The following is a 23887-nucleotide window of genomic DNA, read 5'->3' on the forward strand; positions in this document are numbered from 1 at the left end:
CTTCGCTTACCGAAAATGCTTGGACGCACACTATGGGACAGCCCATTAATCCCATAATGGCCCAGTGTTGGCCAGCCCATTCGGGCCCAGAGCAACTTTTGTACCTTTGGGCCCATGCAGGTTTTGTGAAGGCAGCCCTGTAATGCAACTAGGAGAATACTGACATTGACTGGCCATTCTTTATCCACTCAATTGAACTGGAATGGCTCAAACCAAAAGACACCTTTTCAGAACCTGTTGTTTCATATAGGCCAGGGATCCTCAAATCTGGCTCACGAGATCCACTTTCCTGCAGAGTTTAGTTCTAACTTCTAACCTTAATCAAACACACCTGAGCATGTCTTCAGGATCATTGGAAAATAACAGGTGGGTGAGTTTGATCAAACTTGGAGCTAAACTCTGCAGGAAAGTGGGTCTCATGAGTCATATTTGAGCCTGTTAATAATAATTTTGTGGGGTGCTAGGGTATTTAAGGTTTCCTTAAGTAAAACCATGTGGTAGAGGGAGTTAGCAATAGCAAGCAGCAGTAGCCAGCATAGCTCACCTGCTGAGCACATTGTGCTGTGTCCTGGTTGGGAAATGTGTCATTTCAAGCCCAGTCTAAAGTAAGGAGTTGATGTTTTTGCAGAGATGTTATATGTATGGCCTATGTTTGGACTGATGCTAAGAGTTTAAGACAGTGTATTTGTATGCATTTTAGAAGGACTTTTTATTGGTAAGGTCACCACATCATGGTCCAGTTTGAATACGGATTTAAAGTGCTTTTTGACATGAGACCAGTCTGGACTATTTTTGACTGTTCCTGGTTAGGAAGAGTCTGGTGTTTGAGAGCTGTGGTGTGTTTTCATTACAAGAGGTTGGATTATTCATTTGCTATCAGTCAACATCAGCTATGGACAGTGTTTGGACATTTGATGTACTACAGATAAGACTTTCACACCAACTTTCACATGACAAAAGCCTACAATTTTACATTGCTTTGTTTGCTTTTTGTGTGTGTGTGTGTGTGTGTGTGTGTGTATTTACATGTTTGCCTATATGTAGCTGTATTAACCTGAATTAAATGTTTTCTATTTTGTATTTAATAAATTGATTTTTAAATTCCTTTGACTACTGTACATTTTTGACAATTCAGACATTAGTTATCCATTTCAGATGTATAGTAACTGTTTTTCCCAAAGACTTAAGTTGTAGTAGCTGAGAAGTATTGATAGTGAAACAGATGTACTGCTGTAGATTAATTGTGCGGACCCTGTGTGGGCCTTGTGAGAGCTTCCTGGGAGCTAAATGAGGGCTGCCCGTGCAGGGCCAGCGCTAAGGGGCCAATGTTTTGCCAATGAGCAAATTCTCAGGGGCCCTGCCCTGGCAGCCCGCTGGGGACCCTTAGACGAGCCCTAAGTGGGCCCGTAAAGGGCCACCGCAAGCTTGTTTGCAGGGTAAGCTCCTCCTGACTAGAGGCCCTTTCGCACCGCAGGAACTACCCACTTTTTGGTGTGTTCGCACCGCGGGAACTAGGAACTGTTTTAGTTCCCGGAACTCCATTTGGAGGAACTATTTAGCTCCTACTTCAGAGTAGGGTCTAAAATAGTTCCATAGGAACTATCGTGACGTAAGTGTAGGCTGATTGGCTAAACGGGTACGAAAACGCCCTCACCCGCCATGATTTAAAACGCTGTGTAAACACATACTGTGTAAACATCGCATCAACTTCTATTTCGCAAGAATGGAGAACAGCGATAGATGGACGGATGCAGAAGTGCAGGCACTTTTGAACATTTTGAACTCCTTTCCGATCTTTCAATCGCTTGACGTATAAGTTACGTCGACATTCCATGTCCATTATTGTGAACCCCGCAAGACACAACAAAAACACAGCTCCGATCACAGCGTCCTCCATCCTCCTGTTGTTAACGTTGTTGTTCTTTGTTTTCATTGTTGAACGCCGCACACAAATGACGTCGCTGTCGACCGGCTTACGTCACTTCTTAGTACCCACTGTCGGTGCGAATGCAACCCTTTAAATGGTACTGGAAAATAGTTCGTGCAAAATCGTCCCAGTACTTTAGTACTGTACTTTTAGTTCTGGAACTAAAGTGGTGCGAAAGGGGCTAAAGCTTTCCTTTCTTGTGTGTATGATAAACCTGTATGTGCATCACTGGTGTAATTTCCCCTTCTGGTGCTGAACATTGTCATCTGAAAGGTATGTGCCATTAGCTTTTAGCTTGCGTATTAGCAGTTGTGTTTGTGAATGGATGTTTTAAATAGTTGTTGTTTAGCTGACTGCTGTACCACCATCCCTCATCTTTTCCATCATTGCTGTACTGTGGCTTAGTAATCTGTGTTAAGAATCTTTGTTTATTAGCTATTGTTTGTTCTGTATATATCTGAAAGTGAAAAAGCGTCCAGATCTCTGGTGTATGGGTTTATGAGTGTCCATGTTGTTGTTGGGTTTTATGGTCAATCTAGGGGTTTTAAAGAGTGCATTGGAGGGAGACTACTTGAGGTTTTAGACCCACTCTAGTTGCAAAGACGCAAAGAGAAAATGATGTAAACATTTACAGCTGAATAGTGAACACATTTTCAGAGTGCTGTAAGACATGGCACAACTTTTAACAGCCCATCTGTGGATGTATTATCAACGGAGGTGGCTTGTTTATTTCTAAAACAAGTGCAGTACACTCAACTCTGAGCTAAATCCCATGAATGAATGAATAAGAATCTGCTAATCTATAATCAAAGTATATTTATATGAACAACTCCATATTTTATCTTTCAGTTATACTACTAAACACAGCATTTTTAGAAAAACTTATTAGAGATTACTATTGAAGACAGCTAAAGGGATAGTTCACCCAAAAAAATGAAAATTATTTCAGCATTTACTTAGGCTACTTTTGTGTCATTCCAAACCTGTATGAATTTCTTTCTTCGTCTGAGATATCTTGAAAATTATACTGTAGGTAGCAGTTAAAGGTAGCCATTGACCTACATAATATGAAAACAAATAAATAATACTATGGATCTAAACTATCCCTTTTGTCACACCCTGTGTTGCTGTAGGAATGAGCAATAGTCACACTCGGACATTTAAAATGTACATAATATAAATTAATAAATGAAAGAGTACATAATGTATGGTGCATAAACATTCTAGGCGAACTTTCACTGACCTGAGTCTGGTGCTAGAAAAGAGATAAAGGGAATTGGAGGGGAAGGGACATGTATACAGGAAGAATTGATAAATCTCCTATGTTCTTGGCACTGAGGAATATAAATCCAAAGTTTATTTTTGTTTTTATTTCTGTACATTCTTATTTGCCTGTTAAAATTCCTGAGTGGAAGATGATAGCACCATACCTACATGATCATCTTCTATATGCTTTCTTGTCTTGGGGCCCAAGGCAATAAGGAAGATTTCTTTGAAAACAAATAAGTCTTGTTATATAACAAGGCTTTTTTTTTTTCAAAGAAATCTTCCTTATCCTCTTTCCAGAGGAGATGCAGATAGCACAAAAGTTTTCTTATAACTTGTGATGATGTCCAGTGTCAGTCCAGTGTGCAGGAGTGTTTTGAAAGTCACCCACATCCCACTATAACTCTTCCATTCTGAATCCAGCTGACGAGTTCTTCTCCTCCTGTGGATGCGAAGAGTTGATTGCAACAGAGAACAGACAAAAATGAGAGACGGTATTAATATAGTGGTAGTGACTTCATATACTTTTGGTTTGCCTTGTATATCATACATAATCATTACGATAAGCATATTGTTAATTTGTGGTCTATCTATCCTTGTGTTGTACCCTTGTGCGATTTAGAAATTAGCAATAAGTAATGCAATACTTTTTAGAGAGAGTATTTAGTACAATGATCTAATTACACTGTTGAAGATGTAATTAGTAACTACTAATAAATAACTTTTTTTCAAGTAACTTACCCAATACTGATGCAACCTCATAAACAACGCTGGGTTTGTTAATTTAGGCCACAGGAGAACTGGCCCCCTGACTAGAGCTGGTTTCTCCCATTTTTTTTTTTCCCTCCATTTTCTTGAATTGAATATTGTCTTTTATAGAACTGCTTTAGCTAAATCAAATTTGTTCATAAATGAACTGAACTGAATTAACATTGAACTGACTCAAGCTGAATAACAACACTACTGTCTTCGGTTGAGCTGCTTATTCCTGAACTGAACTTGTTTCAAAATGTATTGTCTTTACACAGTTATTGAACTGAACACTGAATTACTGACGCTGAATAATGACGTTAATGTATAATAATAGTGTTAATAATGTTGCATTAGAGCTGCTTTACAGCAGAATTTCATATTTCAAAAAGGTTGCATCATTAATTCTGTTATTTTCCTATATTTAATTACGTGAAATTACGAAAAAAAAAGCTGACTTTATTGGAGAAATGTAATCAGTCTGCTGGCATAAAATATGTGAGATTAGACAGCATGCACACACAGACAGTGATTCATATGTTTTTCTATTAACCATAGATGGAGGAAACCTCACTTCAGCAAAATGAGGAGCACTTCCAAAAAGGAAGGGCGGGCCCCACATTTATAGAGCAACAGAGGAAAATTGTTTTGAAGTCATCATGATAATTTTCTATAGTTGTTGTTTAGTAAAGTCACTTCTTGTCATCCTTGGCACAGCAGAACTTAAACTGAACTGAATACCTTTTGTAATTGGTTACATGTGTCCTTTGACTTCAATTATTTTTATTAGTGCGCTCTGTAACTGTAGCAGTATGTCTAAAATCTGGTCCCATGCGCATATGATATCCTCGAGAAAGACATTTTCTACATATTGTTTGCCCAACTTCATAAATATAGCTAAAAATAGTCTAACAAGAGTTGATTCATATTAAAGTCACACCATCAAAACACCCAGAGGGTCCCTGTTTATGTACTTGAATACCCACAAACTTCCTGCCTCTTTAAAGAGCAGAACAAGGGTGTGGCCTCAAACCAGCATTTCCCCACCAACTCATTTCCAAATAATGTGGGTGAGTATATGAGAGCTTTTGTACAAAGCAGTGGAGTCAACGGTTGACTGTAAAGAGGATAACCAGAAAGAGATGAGGAGGCAGAAAGGAATCTGACAAAGAAAACATTGCAGCTGTTTAAAAGAGAACTGGAAAAGCTTGTGTGCAACAGGGAGAGCAAAACACCGATATCTCTGTCATCTTCTAGTTCAAGGGTAAGGTACTTTGTACTAATTCATTTGTTCTGGCTGTTAAAAAGACCTTAAAAAGATTATAGTTATAGTGAACTAAACTAGTTAGTATTAATAATGAATGTACTGACAGTAACAATAACTGACAGTCATGCCTTTACAACACATTTGGCTAAAACAGAAACTTTCAAAACAGAAACAAATGGGTAGTAAATGCCTAATTTTAAAATCAGTTTTTCCTGATTTTTTAAAATACATTCAATAACAAATTCACCAGTCTACAAAATTAGACAATAAAGAGACAAAAAGTAATTAGACAAACTTTTGGACAAAAAAAGAGAAATTACGGCAAATAATAGCTGGATTTATTTGAAAGACTACACAGTTAAATGTTCCAGCTCTCGCAGACTGTGGTTTGGTTTTTCTGGAAGAGATTATGAAGTCATTTTCCATGTGCTTTTCAATTTTGTCCTGACTGAAAATTGCATGCTTGCATGTATTGTTTCCATTAAATGTCTGTGCAAGGAGACATTTCTTTTAAAAGTATTTTCTTGAAAAAGGAGTAAATATTATTATTTTTGGTCTTAATACATTTTGAAGTCCAATGCTGCGAATACTGCAAATGTGGTAATCTGTTTTTAAAACAAAGAAGAGAAATGTGTGTGTGTGTGTGTATATATATAATTCAGTATATTATATAACTGCTAAACAGATCTTACTAGCTACAGATACAGAGAAAAGAGAAAGCAACCTTTAGAAAAGTGTTTGTTGGGGGGTAAGTGTGAGTAAAGCCTAAGTATAATTACAATAAATCCACTGTAGGCCTTTTACAAAACCGCATGTTTGTGTCATATGGGTGGAGGAATGATATATGTCACAACAGGAAGGTTACCCAAGAGGCGTTGTCACAAATAACGACCATCCACTTTCTTTCTCTCTCACACCTCTATATGACAGATTTAGGCTTTTTGTGTGGCTTTGAGTTTTCATGGGTCCTATTTTTTGGTGAAAATGAGGTAACCAAGTAAAAAGGCAATAATAAAAAGACCAGAATTTGACGAGGCACTTCTTAGTTGTGTCGAGAATAATGACATTGTTTCTGCTTTCTTTGTAGGAGTCAATGGATCTGGCGTGGTTCATAATTATTGGCATGTGTGCCATGAACGCCATTGCCTCTGCGTGTCCACAGAACTGCCAGTGTAGGACAAGCAAAATCCTTTGCCAAGGCTTTATAATAAAAGAATTTCCACCCTCCATCCCACCAACCACCGAAACCCTCTTAATCTCCAACACCAGCATAGAATCATTAAAACCAGCTGATTTTGAGGCTTTCGCAGAGACCCTCACTATGTTTGTAGCCAAGGATTCAAGAATAGCTGTGGTGGAACCTCATACATTTGACCAAACCAGAAATCTCATTGCCTTAGGTTTCAGTGGGACAATGCTAACCTCCCTGCCACAGGATCTGTTTCAAAATCTAAAAGCATTATCAACTCTAACACTGAGTAACAACAAACTAGAAGTTCTCCAACCATCTCTTCTAACCCCTCTTGTAGATTTGAAAAAATTAGACCTAAGCAGAAACCTTCTAACCACTCTGCCAGAAGATGCTTTTCGGGGTTTAGAAAAGCTGGGACAGCTCATGTTGCAGAGAAACGCAATCAGAAAGCTTTACAACAATACTTTTCAAGGACTCAATCATCTCAAATTCTTGTATCTGCAGCAAAATCATTTAACAGATATACCAGTAGGCATCTTTGATGACCTGGGAAACCTTGAGATATTGCATCTTCAAGAAAATAAAATCACACAGCTACCAGCAAATCTCTTCTCAAACTTGCCAATGCTGAAGAAACTCTACCTCTCCAACAACAGGTTATCGTTGCTTCCCAGTGCAATCTTTTTGAATCTTCCCAACCTTACTCATATTTCACTGTATGAGAACCAACTCAGTAGGTTAATGCCTGGGACCTTTGGTCAAATGGCCCTCCAGGAGCTCTGGCTATACGACAACATGTTAACTCACATCGAGGAGAATGTGTTTAGCAACTTAACTGAGATTCGCCTTTTGGTGCTTAGTAGGAACCGCATTCAGCACATCTCTCTAGGTGCTTTCAATGGCTTGATGGAAGTAGAGGAGATCTCGCTTCACACTAACCGACTCACCAGTATTGAGGTGGGGACATTTAAAGGTCTTCCAAAGTTAGCTAACATATCTATAGAGAACAATCAAATACAGCACATACCCATAAAACTCTTGGATGGTGTGTCCCATTTATATCTCCTGGAGCTTCAAAACAATTCCCTATCAAACTTGCCGAAACAATTTCTAGACTCTTTGTCCATAGTTGATAATATTATGGTTCATCAAAATCCCTGGATGTGTGACCATGACATAACACCTTTTCGGGATTGGCTTGGACAGTATCCAGAGAAAGTGAAGAACCTTACTTCTCTGACGTGCTATGCTCCTCCGGCCCTGAATGGTAGAAGTATAAGAGAGCTGAAGGAGGATGACGTCATGGTCAGCCAAACAGCAACTGCGACAACGGTTGATATTTCACCAGAAAGTACACAGGCAGACAGTGAACCTACAGAAAGACATGTACCGCACACTTCCCCGACCAAAACATCAGACTCTACAACAGTCTCAAAGGAGATAGAGGACACAAGTGAAGGTAATGCTGTTGGTCAAGGTCTGTCCAAAGACAAACTCATTATCATTCTAGCCATTGTCTGTACTGCTGTCATTTTTGGTATCATTGCCTGTGTGTTATGGAGGAGGAATAAGCGAGGAAGTCAAGACTTGGACCGTCAAAGAAAAAGAAAAACAAACTCAGTTATCTAAAAATTTCTATTAATTTGTCATTTTACAGTCTTCAATGGTTTTATGAAGAACATTCTTTTTTTTATTTGGCAAATTAATTTTAACAAAGGTTTGTTATGGATATTTTCTTTATTTCTTTCTTAGTTGTTGATGTATAATGCAATTAAAAAAGGAAAATCATTGCTAATTAGATATGATTTGAATGTTGTCACATATGAAGAAATGTACTGTATTTTCCTTTCTTGTCACTGTCAATGGTTATACACTTCTGCCGTTCTGTGTTAAACATGTTTTTCTTCATACCAAAGCCACTTTTATATAGTAAGCAAGACCTTCTATATTAAAAATAAAACATGAACCATCAGGGTGTTACAACTTGGGTGATATATTTTGGCACCTTGGTTTTATTTCAAAGTATTTTCGATGCTTATGTTTTTCTACATCTACTACACAACTACATCTGCTTTGCCTATATTATTTTCCCTTCAATTGATCTAATTCAGGCATCAACAACATGACATTATGAGGCCTGTTAATTTAGTTCTTTAAAATGTTTTTGTTTGCAAAATACTACTAGGGGACCTTTATCTATATTTCACCTTTTAAAATGCTCTTCACACACTTTACAGAGACATAAACAAGAAACTAACTGCTCACAAAATGAATATGTAATTAAGAAAAAAAAGAAGACGACTAGAATAGAAATAATTGATCCGAGAAGAATCTCTAAATATGTGTACTGTGTGAAATTTTTTTTGAAAGTGAGTCTGCAATTTTTTATCTCTTCAAACAGAAAACAAACTGTCTACACCCTTTCTAATGCCTTACGTTCATGCAGTAAACGCTTGGGATATGTAGATAAGAGTAGTGCACTACATATATTCCTCCACATTTGCACTACGTACATCCTTACATTTGGTTTTAGGAACATGATTCTAAATGATCATTCAGCTGCAACTGAGATGAGCAGGTAAGAGTAATTATTGACATTTAATGAGACAAATGCAGGTCAGGACTATAAAAGGGAAAAAACTGCTTGCTAGTTTTCAGTATTGTGGAGGATTTATTATGAATATTTTTCCACCATTGTTCATTAATTATTATTAATTTATCAAATAATTTTGATTTTGTGTAAATACAATTACTTTCACTATGCAGTATGCACAAGATATAAAGACATTTATTTATTTATGTTTTTATTGTTATTTATTCAAGTCTTTTAATATGAGAAAGTCATCGGAACTCAATTCGCTTTTAATGTTTTATTCTTCAACAGGCATATGCTTTTAAAAATTGCACTTGTATTCATTTACATGCTTGTGCACTTGCACCGGAGCTGCACTGTAGATATATGTAAACCAGGTGATGTCTGCAAAAATCAAGAAGTGTATGACAAAACCGTGACAGCAATCCCTGAAAAATTAAAAGATGGAGCCGATGAAATATTCTTTGTAAACAGTCAGATTCCTGTGATACCAAAAGGAGTTCTTTCTAAAAACCCTCAAATAAAAAAAATCGAATTTATTGGTACTTCAACTCACTCTGTAGAGGTTGGAGCCTTTGAGGGTTTGCCTAATATCACGACCATTGAGATATCTGGCACAAATGTGACAACATTATCTGTGGGTGTTTTTAAGAATCTCAACAACCTTCAAAGACTTGTTCTAAAAAGCAACAAAATCCATAGCCTTGAAAACGGGTTATTTGATGATTTAAAAAAACTTAAAGATTTATATTTACATATGAATGAGATCAGCTCTATTGAGGAGGGGACGTTTGACAATTTAGAGAAACTCTCACTTCTTCATCTTGCAAAAAACAACCTTAGTTCTGTATCGACATCCCTTTTTTCCAAACTTAAGGGCTTGACCAATTTCAGGCTTTATGAGAACCAGCTGACTGCTCTACCTGATGGGATTTTTGATCATTTGCCTGATTTGGCAGAGATAGCTTTGCAAAACAACAAAATCTCCTTTATACAAACAAATTTATTTCCACACAAACATAAATTAACAAAACTCCTTTTGGACAACAATCTTTTAACAGAACTGCCGCCAGCTCTATTAGTTGGTTTCTCTTCATTAAAGACTCTAACTCTGCACAACAATCAACTCATCAGTCTTCCCGACGTCCTTTTTGGAGAAATGCCTAAAATAACTGAATTAAAGTTAAGCCATAACAATCTCATTCACTTACCAACTGGAGTTTTCAGTCCACTTAAGAAGCTCAAGAAGTTAGACCTTTCCTCAAACCAGTTTTCAACGATATCTGCAGACTTTTTTGAAGGTCTTGAGAAACTGGCTGATCTGGATCTTCAAAATAACAATATAAAGTCATTAAAACAAGAGGACTTTGAAAAACTTCAGTCTCTTTCAACACTCAAACTGGGAAATAACAAACTACAAAACCTTCCTGGTGATGTCTTTGATGCTCTTCCGAAACTCAGTAAACTGTACCTGAACAAGAACCCATGGCAGTGTGACTGTAACCTGTTGCCATTCTTTGAATGGATGAAGAGCAATGAGGACAAGATTAAATCAAAACCTCCAGAAGTTTGTGAGTCTCCAAAAAATCTGCTAAATCAGTCAATCACCTCTTTAACAGAAGAGCAACTAATATGCCCCACAACTTCACCAACTACCACTCCTCTCCTTACAAGTACCTTTCCCATGACCACACTGCACACCACAACTGTCTCAACAACGACAGCAGAGCCTCCAACAACTACTACTTTACAGACGACAACAACAACTACTCCAACAACAACAACTCAACCAACTACAACACAGACAACCACTCAAGTCATCACCACAGCACCAACTACTCATCTCACAACTCTGCTATTAACCACAACCACACTACCTACCACCACTCCTACAACTACAGCTCCGACAACCACAACAGTCCCAACCACAGTATCAACAACTACACTACAACCAACAACTGCCCTCCTGACAACTACATTGATTCCCACAACACCAACAACGACAGTACAAACAACAACTGCGACAGCTTCAGCGACCACCACTTCTACAACCACGATACCATCAACAACTGCCCATGTGACAACTACATTGATTCTCACCACACCAACAACGACAGTACAAACAACAACTGCGACAGCTTCAGCGACCACCACTTCTACAACCACGATACCATCAACAACTGCCCATGTGACAACTACATTGATTCCCACCACACCAACAACGACAGTACAAACAACAACTGCGACAGCTTCAGCGACCACCACTTCTACAACCACGATACCATCAACAACTGCTCATGTGACAACTAAATTGATTCCCACCACACCAACAACGACAGTACAAACAACAACTGCGACAGCTTCAGCGACCACCACTTCTACAACCACGATACCATCAACTGCTCATGTGACAACTACATTGATTCCCACCACATCAACATCAACAGTCCAAACAACAATTGCGACAACTTTAGCGACTACAATATTAATCCCCACCACTATTACAAGTCAGAAGACAACAGAAACTACATTACCACCCAGCACGACTACAACAACACCTTTTCTCACCACACATAGTTTCATCTGCACCGGCTCTCCTCAGCCAACTCTCTCAAAATCTACTACCACTTACAAGTACACATCATGCAAAGAACTAATGATATATTATACTACAATGCTGCTGGTGGAAATCTGTTGTACTCTGGTGCTGGCCAAATTCACTTATACATTATACTGCTCACTGGAGCAAAGGGAGAGACTGCACACCCAGGTCAACTTGACTCACTTCTCCTATACTAAGTCTATTGTACTCAGACCAATTGAAGATACAGAGACTGTAGCTCTTTGATCTTTTTTTTTCTTTTCTTTTTTTGAGTAGCACCTGGTGGTGGTTGAGTAGACTGTTCCTTAAAGGAATGATTTTCCAAACTGCATATATAATTGATGCTTATGCTTTCATTTCGTGACAACGTACAGTAGGGTCCACTTGTGTTTTGCTAATAAAAATACTTTATGTTATATAATTACATAATTATTATATACAATATACATTATATAATAACATATTATCAGCATAACAATTTAAGTGAAGAGTTGAATTGAAAAAAAAAAAAAGTATGAGATAATTCTTAAATTAAATCTGTTCATTATATAAAGTGATCATATATATGCACAAGACTTGGATTAAACATTTTTTTGCATTTTCTAAGTTGTGGTTCCCTGGACTCAGTTGAGGAATAGAAACTCTCAGATTCCATTAAATATATGTTAATGTGTGTTTTGAAGATTACCCAAAGTCTTATGAGGGTCAGTAAACAAAGACTGAATTTTCTTATTTGGATGAACTATCCCGTTACGTGTGTCCAAACTTTTAACTTGCAATATACATATTTTACAAAGGAGCACAAACATACATTTCAAGTTATTTTGTGTTTGTATTTTTTACCTAAAAACTCAAAACCATTGGAAATGTATCTAGCAATAATTATGTGATGTAACATATTTACAGTTTTGCTTTTTATTTATTTTGGAAAGGGTCATTTGAAAAGGGTTTCTTGTGAGTTCGGTCACAACTCTTGAACTGCAGGTTGGGGCATCTGTTGGCTACTATCAAGCAATTATTTGAAATTAATTTATCAAATGTCAGCAGTCTTGATTAATTATACTTTGAAGAAAAGCTGTGGAGGTGTAGCCTAAGTCTTTGGTCACATAGTATTAGAGAGCAAAATAATGCTATTGTGACCAGATGCTTTTGGGGTGGGTCATAAAAACAAGAGGCTAATTCAGAGAGTTATTTGTCATAGGCCTCATTTACACAGAATGTAAATATTTGTCTAGCTTTATATTTATTAATTGTTTTTTGTTTTTTTTGTTTGTTTGTTTGTTTTTAGTATGGAAATATTTTCCGGGCCGAATTTTTCAGGAAGCAAAATGTTCTTCAAAACTGCTATGAATGCATGTCTTTCCCAATGTCAAGCACTAGGTGTCAGTGTAACCGCATTTATTTTGTTTGTCCAATTAATTCCGGTACCTCTCGCCTCAGTGATACGCTCCAGCTCACATATAGGCCGTTTCTCAAACGGAAGGCTGCATCCTCCGGAGGTCGCATTTGTAGGCTGCGTACGCCATCAAGCCTGGTTTATTTCAGTTAACTGAGCATTACATTTGCGAGTCAAAAGCATATTACAACAATTTACACTTAACTAAGATATGTTAATGTTAATGTTAATATTCTAAGATAAGATCTTCTTTATGACGTATGCAGCCTACAAATGCGACCTCCGGAGGATGCAGCCTTCCGTTTGAGAAACGGCCATAGGCAATAACAACCTGCACACGGTGTCCTTAAATAAATTGACCTATTGACCTAACCATTGACCTGTGTAGTGTAGTGTAGTGTAGTGTACATATTTTACAGTGGAGCACAAATAGAAAACCCACAAACACGTACTAAACCTCAACCTGCACACAACGAAAAAAAATATATTGTTTATTTCTGTGTAAGACGTTTTCGATATTAGCCTTTATAGTCTTTATATGTCGTCGTCATCATCATTGCGATGTTTGTAAGACAAAAGAAGACTTAATGCAAAGATAATAGAGAGGTATGCTATGCACATCTGTGGTCAAAGTAGCCTATATTCCCATAATGTTTTATCAAACACACCACTAGATGGCGCTCTGACCTAATGTCCATTTGTGTATGGCGGACTGTAAACGATTTGTAAATGTTAGGCCATTCACCATTCACCACTTCGGCACCACGACTGCCATCACATCTTTTATTCGTTTCTTTAATCCAATTATTTAAAGCTAAAACCTCCTCAAATTATAGGGGAAAAAATAGTAAAGAATCTAAAAAAGAAAATGTCATATGTCATCATTGTTTACAAAGCAAATTCAACACCTGCATGATTGAACTTCTGAAATATATAAAAAAGTGATTCTCTGGATGTGAGACTGGTGAGTACTCATACCATTACAACACAACTTGCTTGCAAATGCACTATTTATCATGACTGAATGTTTCATGTTTTAAGCCTGTTATTTTCTGCCTTGTATCAGAAATGTTAGGAACATTAATTTTATAATAACTCCATTAATTTTAGGAACATTAATTTCATAATAACTCTATTAATAAGAGTATTTAAAAAATAAAAAGCTGAAGATATATAAAAAGGTATAAAAAATATATATATAGCTAGGAACCCCCAAATATAGCTATATTATAGAAAAATGTTTGATTAATATGGGGTTTTCATTGATTAATTGAACATGCATAACATGCATAATGAACATGCATATTTGGTCTTTGTACTGTTCTGTTTGTACTTGAATTGACTATTTAACTGGTGACTTGTCTTGATATGTTTAAGTGCCTTAAATACATTATTACAATTATTTTTGTGGCTTGCCCATGATACATAAAACCAAAATAATATATATATATGTGTGTGTGTGTGTGTGTGTGTGTGTGTGTGTGTGTGTGTAGATCTGTACTGTGCTTAAGACAGTTGTCTGTCTTCTGGGATGGTACTAAAATAAAAAGTTTGATATTTGAGTGTAATCACAGCCATGGGTTCTCAGAGACCGAGAGGGACAACGTTACATTCAGTGACGCTGTTCTGGTTCCAGAGAGACCATATAGAATTGCCATGGTGATGTATGGTGGTATTTTGCAGCCATGGTGATGGCTATATAATGCATATATTTTATCTAGCCATGGTGAAATGAAATGAAAAGAAAAAAAAAAGCTTTAAAGTCTCAGCTGCATCAGAGTTTAGTTTTTTTATGATGCAAATCACATTGACAAAGACGCGTTTCAGATGCAAAACATAAATTGATTAATTGAATTATTTCTGAGGTTTGGATTTAAAGGAAAGGAATGAAGCCCTCAGAATCTCTCAGGAGGACTTCTAAATAGTCAGAAAGGAACCTTGTGATAACTAGGATTTTAAAGACTTTTTTATTTGTTTACTTAGATTTTTGTGTTCTACTTTTTTAATTTAGGTAAGATAAGAATTTATTTCAAAAGATCTCTTGATCATTTGGTCCATTGACATCAAGAACAATAATGTCTATGATGATTATATTAGCATACCGACACACAGTAATATTCTGTTCATTATAAGCACGTGCTGCATTTATCTCATCTTCCACTATAAATGTTCAATCTCTTTAAAGCAGGTTGGATTCTGATTGGCTGTTAGTGATTTTACCTTTTTTTTTTTTTTTTTTTACAGCCGAACAAAAAACGTTCTGAAAGTGATTCCACTGTGTCATTGTAGGTCTAGTTGTAGTGTGGCCTTCTTTATTTCCATAGAATTAGAATGATTATTAAAGCTTTATAGTTACCATGCTTGGTGTGAACGGGCCTTTAAAAAGAACATTGAACAACTGAAGAAGAAAAAAACATTATTAATATGATAACACAGGCATGTTGAGTAAATTAAATATATAACTGAACAGCAAAACATCAGGACATTTAAATGTAGCATTTGTTTCCCAAGGCCAAAAGAAGGAAACCAAAAAAGAAGTGTATTTGAAACAGTCTGCCCAATTAACCAATTATCAGGCTTAATTGCAGTCTCCTGAGGAGAGGTTAAGGAGTAAGAGCAGTGTCTCTCTCATTCTCCAACACCATGCCCGAGGCCTAATCAAGTTATCATATCAACAAATCTCTCATCAGGGGCCCATGTCTGACACCAGCAGAAAGAGAGGCCAGTCGACGACTAATTTCCAGCAGCAGGGCGCTGGGACTCGCCTGCCAGACAGGATGAAAAGTACCTGCAGACCCCAGTCTAGCTGGCCTCACCATCCCACTGGGAGAGCACTCACGCTGGGCACAACAGAGCGCTCTCTCCCTGTGTCCCGACTGGAAGGGGGGTAGTAGCATCATAGAGAGCTAGAGGAACGTTATTTGGCAACGTACACAAAGAACAGGGGCAGACAATGCAGTGATCATGCAGAGTGTGGAGGGGAACTGAGGGACCTCCTGTGGCCACGAGAGGGGCTTTAGGGTCAGAGTTTTTAGGGCTGGAGTGGTGCATCTCTGAAGAGGTTAATGTACTTGTTATGTGGGGTCAGGGTGCAGGCTTCACGGCAGTACATCACCAGTGACAGCCCCTCAGAGCCATGACTGAAGCAGAAGGCTCTGATCTGGGGTAAGAAGGCTCGTTTTGAAGTCTATTGTATTGTAACTCTGGGGTCAGATCATAAAGTGTGTGTTCAGAATGATTTTGTGGGGTAGAATAAGACGAAGAAGATGGAAATGGCACTAGCAGACTTGTAATCAGGGTTTCTGCGGGTCAGGTCTTAAAAATTCTTAATTCGCCCTTCCACAATTTAGCTCTTAAAAAGGTCATAGATCAGAGCAGAACGTTTTAAAGTCTGTATAAAGTCATGGTATTAAATCTTCCTCAACATGTTTGTTTCCCAATACAAATATCTAAACATATTTAAATCAAAACACATTTATTTGAAATACAAATGTAAAATAAAGTATGTATGGTTAAGAAAAAGTCAGTCTGAACTTATTGGCAGATGTTTGTTCTAATTTTATTCATAAACTCACTTCATTTTGATCAGTTTCACAGTAAACAAGACCCTTATGTCACTTTGCTTCGAAGTTAAATGTATTGTGATAAAAATGTATTATTACAATTAAGTTATTTCCTTTTTTCCAACCAAAAATGAATTAAAAAGTAAGTTGGAAGTTGTATTTTCAAACTTTTAAGTGCATTGTGTGCTCCTTAGGCATTTAGAGAACACATTAACGTATTGTATGTCTTAAAAAGGTCTTTAAAAAGTTATTTACCTTCATAAAAGCTACAGAAACCCAGTGTAATTACATGTCTCCTTTATTTTATATTATAGGGAATATAAAAATATTGGTTAACCATGAGTCAAAATACGTGGCTTCATGACTACTTTGCAGAAATTCGCTGGTAATTTATACTCTCTTGCAGTGACTGATTATTCAGCCAAAGTTAAGCTGTGTGGTTCATTCCCTGGCTTTCACTGAGATGTTTATGTTCTGCTGGCTGATGAGCCATGTGGGCATGAGGTCTGGAACTCCCCGGTGCTAAAACGCGATGTCAAGATAAGAAGGTGAAGGAGAGATCTGGCTTAAAGCATGACTGAATGTTTGACATACTCTGTCTTCAGGCATCCGCTGTCCCGTGATGAAACGGCTTACATGTGCAGTGCACACACAGAACACCATTTCACACTTTATACAAAACTGCTGGAGCAAAAAGATTGCATTAATGTCACAGTGGATTGTCCTGTTCATTGTCAGCGGTATTGAGGAAGGTACTTGTAGCTTGTCAAGCCATAAGCAATTCATAATGTAGTTAATAAAAGTAGTTAGCTGCACTGCAAACTACCAAGTTACTTTTATCTTACAAGTTACTATAATTAGCTTATAATTAACTACTTTTAAACCATGTGAGTGAACTGAACACTGTAACTTATAGCAGGGGTTTTCAAACTAGGACCAGTTTTTAGAACTGTCAAATTTAACTTAAGGTATTAATTAAATTTGTGAAATGTGATATGGGTGTTTCATTGTTATTCTAAAGACAAACATCACTGAATTCATTAAATTAATTAAGTTCTTTAAATTAATTGTTATTTAAGGGTAGGGAAAAAACACTGTCAGCTTAACACATCATGATTTTTTTTTCAGATAATATTAATATTTTAATAATTTGCCTTTGACTACACCAAAATGCTACATGCTCTATTGCATATATATATATATATATATATACTGTATATATATATATATATATATATATATATATATATAATACTAAAACATTAAATAAATATAAAATATCAATAGATGCTATAAATGTATACATTTTATTTAATATATTATATAGTAATACATAATAGTTTTTTAGCATTTGCATGTAATATTTATATTTTATTATATTCATATTTTATTTATATTTTGCATTACTACAAACAGAAAATGTAAACTGTCACGCATTGTATGTGTTGAGACTGAAATGAATGGGTAATAAAAACGTAATAGTAGCACGTGCAAGACACAACTGCCGGTTGTTTATGTGATCTCAACATGGTGACCCCCATTTGAGTCTCATGTGAGTGTACATCATTTTTAACATTTGTGCTATTTATTTTTTTTTATGTTTAAAACTTTTTAATGAGTAAATTACTGAGTGCGCTTTCAAGTACCCAAACCCCAAATGTTTTGGCAACTTTAAATCCAGTTTTCATGTGTTCTTTAGACTCAGTCATGAGTCTATGCAGATGCTCTCTGAGCTGTTTTGGAGATGTTGAAAAGGCCAAATTGAAAAACTGAATGGAATTAGCCTTTCTGGACAAATTCCACTTAGTTTTAGGAGTCTCTTTTCTTGATGATGTTTCTCTAGTTCTCGTCTCCTCTTGACCAGATGCACTGAAAGGGATCGGGCAGGTATGGTGAAAGCCCTGTGGGGGACTGCAGAAGTGGGGTGACCCTTAACCCTGGCACTCACATTATTCTTGTTGGACGGAGGCCACTGAGGCAGCCGGGGCTGCCTGCTGATCCCCACAATGCAGCCTTTTCCCCAGGCCACGGTTGGCAGAAAGACCCCCTGGAGCTATAGTCACCATCTAAAGGCCTTTCAGCACGGCCCGGCTGGCCAGGGCCAAGTACCAGAGTGGAGGGGGCAAGGCAGGAGAGGGAAAAACTGTGAAAAAAATACAATAACGAAAGAAAGTGAAGGGAAACAATAGGCTTTAGAGTCCATCTTAACCTACCACAACAGTGTCAACATCTGTGGTTCCTTCTATGCTGTGCTCAAAGGATATAATCTATGGCGAGGAAAGCCTGTTCCCGTGGCTTCCTCAATGAAAAAGGATACAGTTTTTTTTTATCTTATTTTTTGTCATTGAGAAAGAAAAAGGTTTCAAAAGCTTCTCCAGCGTGGCCTTTCAAGAGCAGTTAAACCACACTGTGATGTACGCCACAGATTGTAGTGTTAAAGCAGAACACAGAATGGCAAAAGTTCACAAGCTGGTTGGGGGAGATTTATGTCCACATTTATCAAGCAAGGTGATTTGAAGTCTTTGGGGACGCTCTAGATGCTTTCGAGTCGTCTGTGGCCTTGGAAGAGCACCACATGTTTTGTGTGATTGTAAACAGGGCACATGCAAAGCCCAGACATGTAGGAGTGAATTCTCACGGGGTGTTTGGGAGGGAGGCCGTCACTGCTTCTTTCTTTTCTTTCAATCAGACGCTTCTCTGCCTCTTTATTGCGGTACATTCCAGCCACAGGACGTGCTGCACATAAAGAGTCGCTTCATGTCGCTGACGTCAACATGAAAGGAATCATTGAGTGTCATGACCAGTTTAGATCCCACCCTAATTTATCAGTTACCACCAATTGGTTCTAACAGGGAGCCTGTGGAGATCCAGGTGCTTATCATTATTTCAGCTTTGTTGTGCTTGAAAGAAACTGGCAGGATATGGAATGATGTGGGCAGATATGTGTCGAGAAAGACGCTTGTGTTGATCTGAAGGCATATGTGGTGTATGACTGGATTTCATTTGCTTTAAATTGCAAATTAAAGCCTTTTAAATAGATTCATAGATGCAGTTTAGAAGGAAGCATATAGTTATGTGTGTTCTGTGACATGTTTCGTACTAACACAGAGGGCTTTTGCATGCACACTGTCTTTCAGTGTTTTACAATGCGCTACATCTGGAGTGCATCTTAGAGACTGGGAAAGCAGGGGTTGGTGTAACATGCTTGTGCTTATTTATTTAGAACATTTAAATAAATATAACATTTATAACATTTAGCCTAGAGCTTTGAAGCATCACTGACATGTCAGCAGTCATTTCTCTTGTAACATATTTGTGACCCTGGACCACAAAACCAGTCTAAAGTGTCAGTTTTTCAAAATTGAGATTCATACATCATCCAAATAAATAAACTGAATAAATAAGCTTTCCAGTGATGTATGGTTTGTTAGAATAGGACAATATTTGGCTGAGATACAACTATTTGAAAATCTGGAATCTGAGGGGTCTAAATATTGAGAAAATCTCCTTTAAAGTTGTCCAAATGAAGTTCTTAGCAAATGCATATTAGCTAATAGCTACTAATCAAAAATTAAGTTTTGATATATTTATGGTAAGAAATTTACAAAATATCTTCATGGAACATGATCTTTACTTAATATCCTAATGATTTTTGGCATAAAAGAAAAATTAATAATTTTGACCCATACAATGTATTTTTGTCTAATGTTACAAATATATCCCAGTGACTTAAGACTGGTTTTGTGGTCCAGGGTCATATTTGTGTCACTTAAGTCAGACAGAGTTAGATCTAGAACTTCTACCAGTGTTGCATTCATATCATCTGCTGTGCATTGATAAAAATTATTTACTGTAAAAGTTTTACTTAATTTTTGGTAATATCCCTGTTGTCCCTGCGTGTGCATTGTGTGTGTGTGTTTTTTTTGTTTTTTTTTATAAATAAATTCAACAAGGACACATTAATTTAATCATAAGTAACACTGAGACATTTATAATGTTATAACACATTTATAATGCTGTTCCTTTGAACTTTTTATTCATCAAAGAATGTTGTGATCTAATTGCAGTGTATTACTTAAACAAGTGTGAACATTTGGCAGGCAGGTGTTAATTTCCTATGTGACATGTTTTTATGAACACCTGATTGTTCACATACTAATACATGTTTCCGGAAATGCGAAGGTAGGGCAAAAACACAAAACACTAGCCACTCTACGATCTCCTTATATTATAAGAGCAGACCTCTCCAAAAGTGAATGCCTGTAAAATCCTGCTCAATCAAGCATAAGCCTTCAAGCCCTTTTTGGTGGTCGCTGTTGTGGCGTCCTTTAGCATGTTAGTGAACCAGGCCATAATGTTCATTACTCTGTCCCCATGAGGGTGAACCAGCTTACCTTTGTCCACTCCAAGAAAACGAAACTACAATTAGAGATGGCTGACCTGAAGCCAATGTTAGGTTAGGTGAGAGGGGTGAGGGAGACCCTCTCGAACGATAATCTCTTGTATTACTCTCCCCATGGTGCTCTTCATGTTCACTTCTCTATCAGACGGATAACAAGAGCTGTAAGCTCCTTATTGCTGAATTACAATTATTGGAGGAGAATCACATCCCTTCTGACAAGGGGAGGCTCTCTGTAGTAGTGACCCCCTCTTCAGTCACAGCCACTCCTGATGAAGTGCCTTTAATGCACATATAATGAATGTTTCATTGAGCCTCAATAGCTTTTCATCAAGGAGTTACTTATGACTGTGTTGTTTAATGCATTTCTGCTCAGAGGGTTAAAAAACTACTAATCCTTTTCTTCGGGCAGTAGTGCTAAAATCTATTGCGGATCGCAAAGAATTCTGGGTAGTGGCAAGCAGAAACAAATTGCAGAGCATTTTGAACATGAGGAGTATGTGGGGTTTGAGAAGAAAGTGTGTAAACTATCAGAGGCAAACCAACAAACAAATGCTGTGGTTTTGCTAATTCTCTCATGCCTTAAGACTCACATAAATTCTCACAATTTCCTGTCTATACCATCATTTTCGCACCCCGCTCACTCATAAATATAAGTCTGGGACCACAAACAGTCTCTTTCCGTGCCTTTAAACCTGAGGGTGTAGAGGCATGGAAAACCTTCTAGAAAAAGTATATCGTGAACTCAGACATTCTTTTTAGAACACATTGTATGGTATATAAATTCTTTCCGAAACAAGCTTAATTAATAAATCTACATTATGTTAATTTCTCTCTTACTTTGATGGGATGAAATGAATGAAAAGGGTGAACTACTGCTTTTACCAACACTTGAGCATATCAAAGTTAAATTGCACGGCTAGTGTAGTTAGTAGAGCAATTATAGCAATTTCTGCACAATTAGTCAAAACAGTCATTACATCTGGTAAAGATTTAAATGAAAGGGCAAGAGTTGATGTATGTGGTTCTCTCAAATACAAACCTAAGACTAACACTAACAATTACTGATGCAAGGAAGTTCTCTTTTTTTTAACTGGGGAAAGTACAAAGTACAGAGGACAAACGATACTGATTGAGTTGGTGAGAAAAATAAATGGGAAAGTTTGCTTTAGTGCTTTCATGTTATGTAACTCACGCTCTATAGTTCTTATAGCATCTAAATGAGGACTAAATTATCACTTTGGTAACATTGTTTCATTAAAGGATTAGTTCACTTCCAGAATAAAACTTTCCTGATAATTTATTCACCCCCATGTCATCCAAGATGTTCACAACTTTCTTTTTTTCAATCGAAAAGAAATTATGGCTTTTTAAGGAAAACATTCCAGGATTTTTCTCCATATAGTGGGCTTCAACAGGGACCAATGGGTTGAAGGTCCAAATTGCAGTTTCAATGCAGCTTCTAAGGGCTCTACATGATCCCAGCTGAGGAATAAGGGTCTTATCTAGCGGAATGTCATTTTCTAAAAAAAAAAAAAAAATGTATGTACTTTTTAACCTCAAATACTTGTCTCGCACTAGCTCTGTGATGAATTGGAAAGGTCACGCGTGACGTATGCGAAGGAGTACCGACCCATGCAGTGTTTACAAAGTGCACGTGCAAAGATTAAATCAAATGCCCTTTACAAAAACAAATATAAAATTTAAAAAAAAAGGTAAAACAAGAATGTTGGACGATTTTGAAGTTGGAAGAAAAAATCAGATGGAGTTCGGTACTACTATGTTTACGTAATGCAAAGTCATGGACACACAAAGCACAGCTAGTGCAAGACGAGCATTTAAGGTTAAAAATTCTACATATTATTTTTAGAAAATGACTAATCGTTTTGCTACATAAGACCCTTATTCCTTGGGTGGGATCATGTAGAGCCATTTGAAGCTGCATTGAAACTGCAATTTGGACCTTCAACCTATTGGTCCCCATTGAAGTCCACTATATGAAGAAAAATCCTTGTGTATCCTTCAAAAACATTAATTTCTTTTCAACTGAAGAAAGAATTACATGAACATCTTGGATGGCATGGTTGTGAGTAAATTGTCAGGAAATTTTTATTTTGGAACTAAACTAATCCTTTAACACTAGATCCGCCAGAGGTCGCTGTATACCTAAAACCGCCAGCTGGTAAATTTGACCTGTTTTTGTATGGCTAAAGAACCTATTATTTCACTGTATTATGCCACTGTCTTCACAAAGAAGTGTCCAGAGTCATGAAATGATTATGTCTAGTCATCAACTATATTTTTGTCCTGTTATTTTATGTTCAAGGCTTTTTTTTATGCAGGCTACAGTCACTTTTCATAACGGTCAATATAAGCTAAACAAGATCTGCACTGACAACGAGAATTAGAAGAAAGTAAATACATATTTAGGTGGTGTAACATTATAATACAATGTACGGTGGCCGAGAGATCTCAACGCGCTGCAACTTCAGAAAACACATGCAAATAGAAAAAGCACCAGCAAATCAAGAAAACATCTTCATCAGTTTGACAGCAGGTGGTGCAAATGCTCACAACGCAAACAAATAAAGACACGCGCTGCAAATACTCACAACACAACCAAATAAAGAATTTCTTTGTTTGGTTGTGTTGTGAGCATTTGCAGGGCGTGTGTGTCAAATTGATGAAATAGTTTTCTTAATTTGCAGGTGTTTTTTTTGTTGTTGTTGTTGTTGTTTTTTTTTTTTTCTATTTGCAGCGCCTTGAAGCTCTCTTGGCCACCGTAACAATGTCATTAATCAATATATTAAGATAACCTATGTTATTTAAATTACTAAAATATCCTATAGACAATAATGAATAATAATTCACCACACTGCATAGGATGCGATTACAAATTCAAACGCACAGCTTCACCTAATTAATTATTAAC

The 23887-nt window shown here is 37.1% G+C and overlaps 2 protein-coding genes across 4 annotated transcripts in view; both read left to right on the forward strand.

Moving 5' to 3' along the window:
• Window positions 1-5023: 5023 nt before the first annotated feature.
• On the forward strand, window positions 5024-8374 carry lrrc15 (leucine rich repeat containing 15). The gene is made up of 2 exons (XM_058779338.1): window positions 5024-5207; window positions 6298-8374. The coding sequence occupies exon 2, from the start codon at window positions 6304-6306 to the stop codon at window positions 8029-8031; it is 1728 nt and encodes a 575-aa protein (XP_058635321.1). The 5' UTR covers window positions 5024-5207; window positions 6298-6303; the 3' UTR covers window positions 8032-8374.
• A 176-nt stretch (window positions 8375-8550) lies between these two features.
• LOC131542537 (leucine-rich repeat-containing protein 15) overlaps window positions 8551-23887 on the forward strand; it is a 38766-nt gene continuing 23429 nt past the window's right edge. The window contains exons 1-3 of one of the 3 annotated variants that reach the window (XR_009271726.1): window positions 8551-8980; window positions 9287-13957; window positions 15684-16158. Coding sequence is in view for 1 of the 3 variants with exons in the window: in XM_058779337.1 (XP_058635320.1) it covers window positions 8940-8980; window positions 9287-11843 (2598 nt within the window). In the remaining 2 variants the exon portion in view is untranslated. Of the gene's footprint in view, window positions 8981-9286; window positions 16580-23887 lie in introns of those variants that run through there. The other 2 variants (XR_009271725.1, XM_058779337.1) reach the window with 2 other exon arrangements.

Source organism: Onychostoma macrolepis, chromosome 06 (genome assembly GCF_012432095.1).
Source record: "Onychostoma macrolepis isolate SWU-2019 chromosome 06, ASM1243209v1, whole genome shotgun sequence".
In the NCBI taxonomy this organism is placed as follows: domain Eukaryota; kingdom Metazoa; phylum Chordata; class Actinopteri; order Cypriniformes; family Cyprinidae; genus Onychostoma; species Onychostoma macrolepis.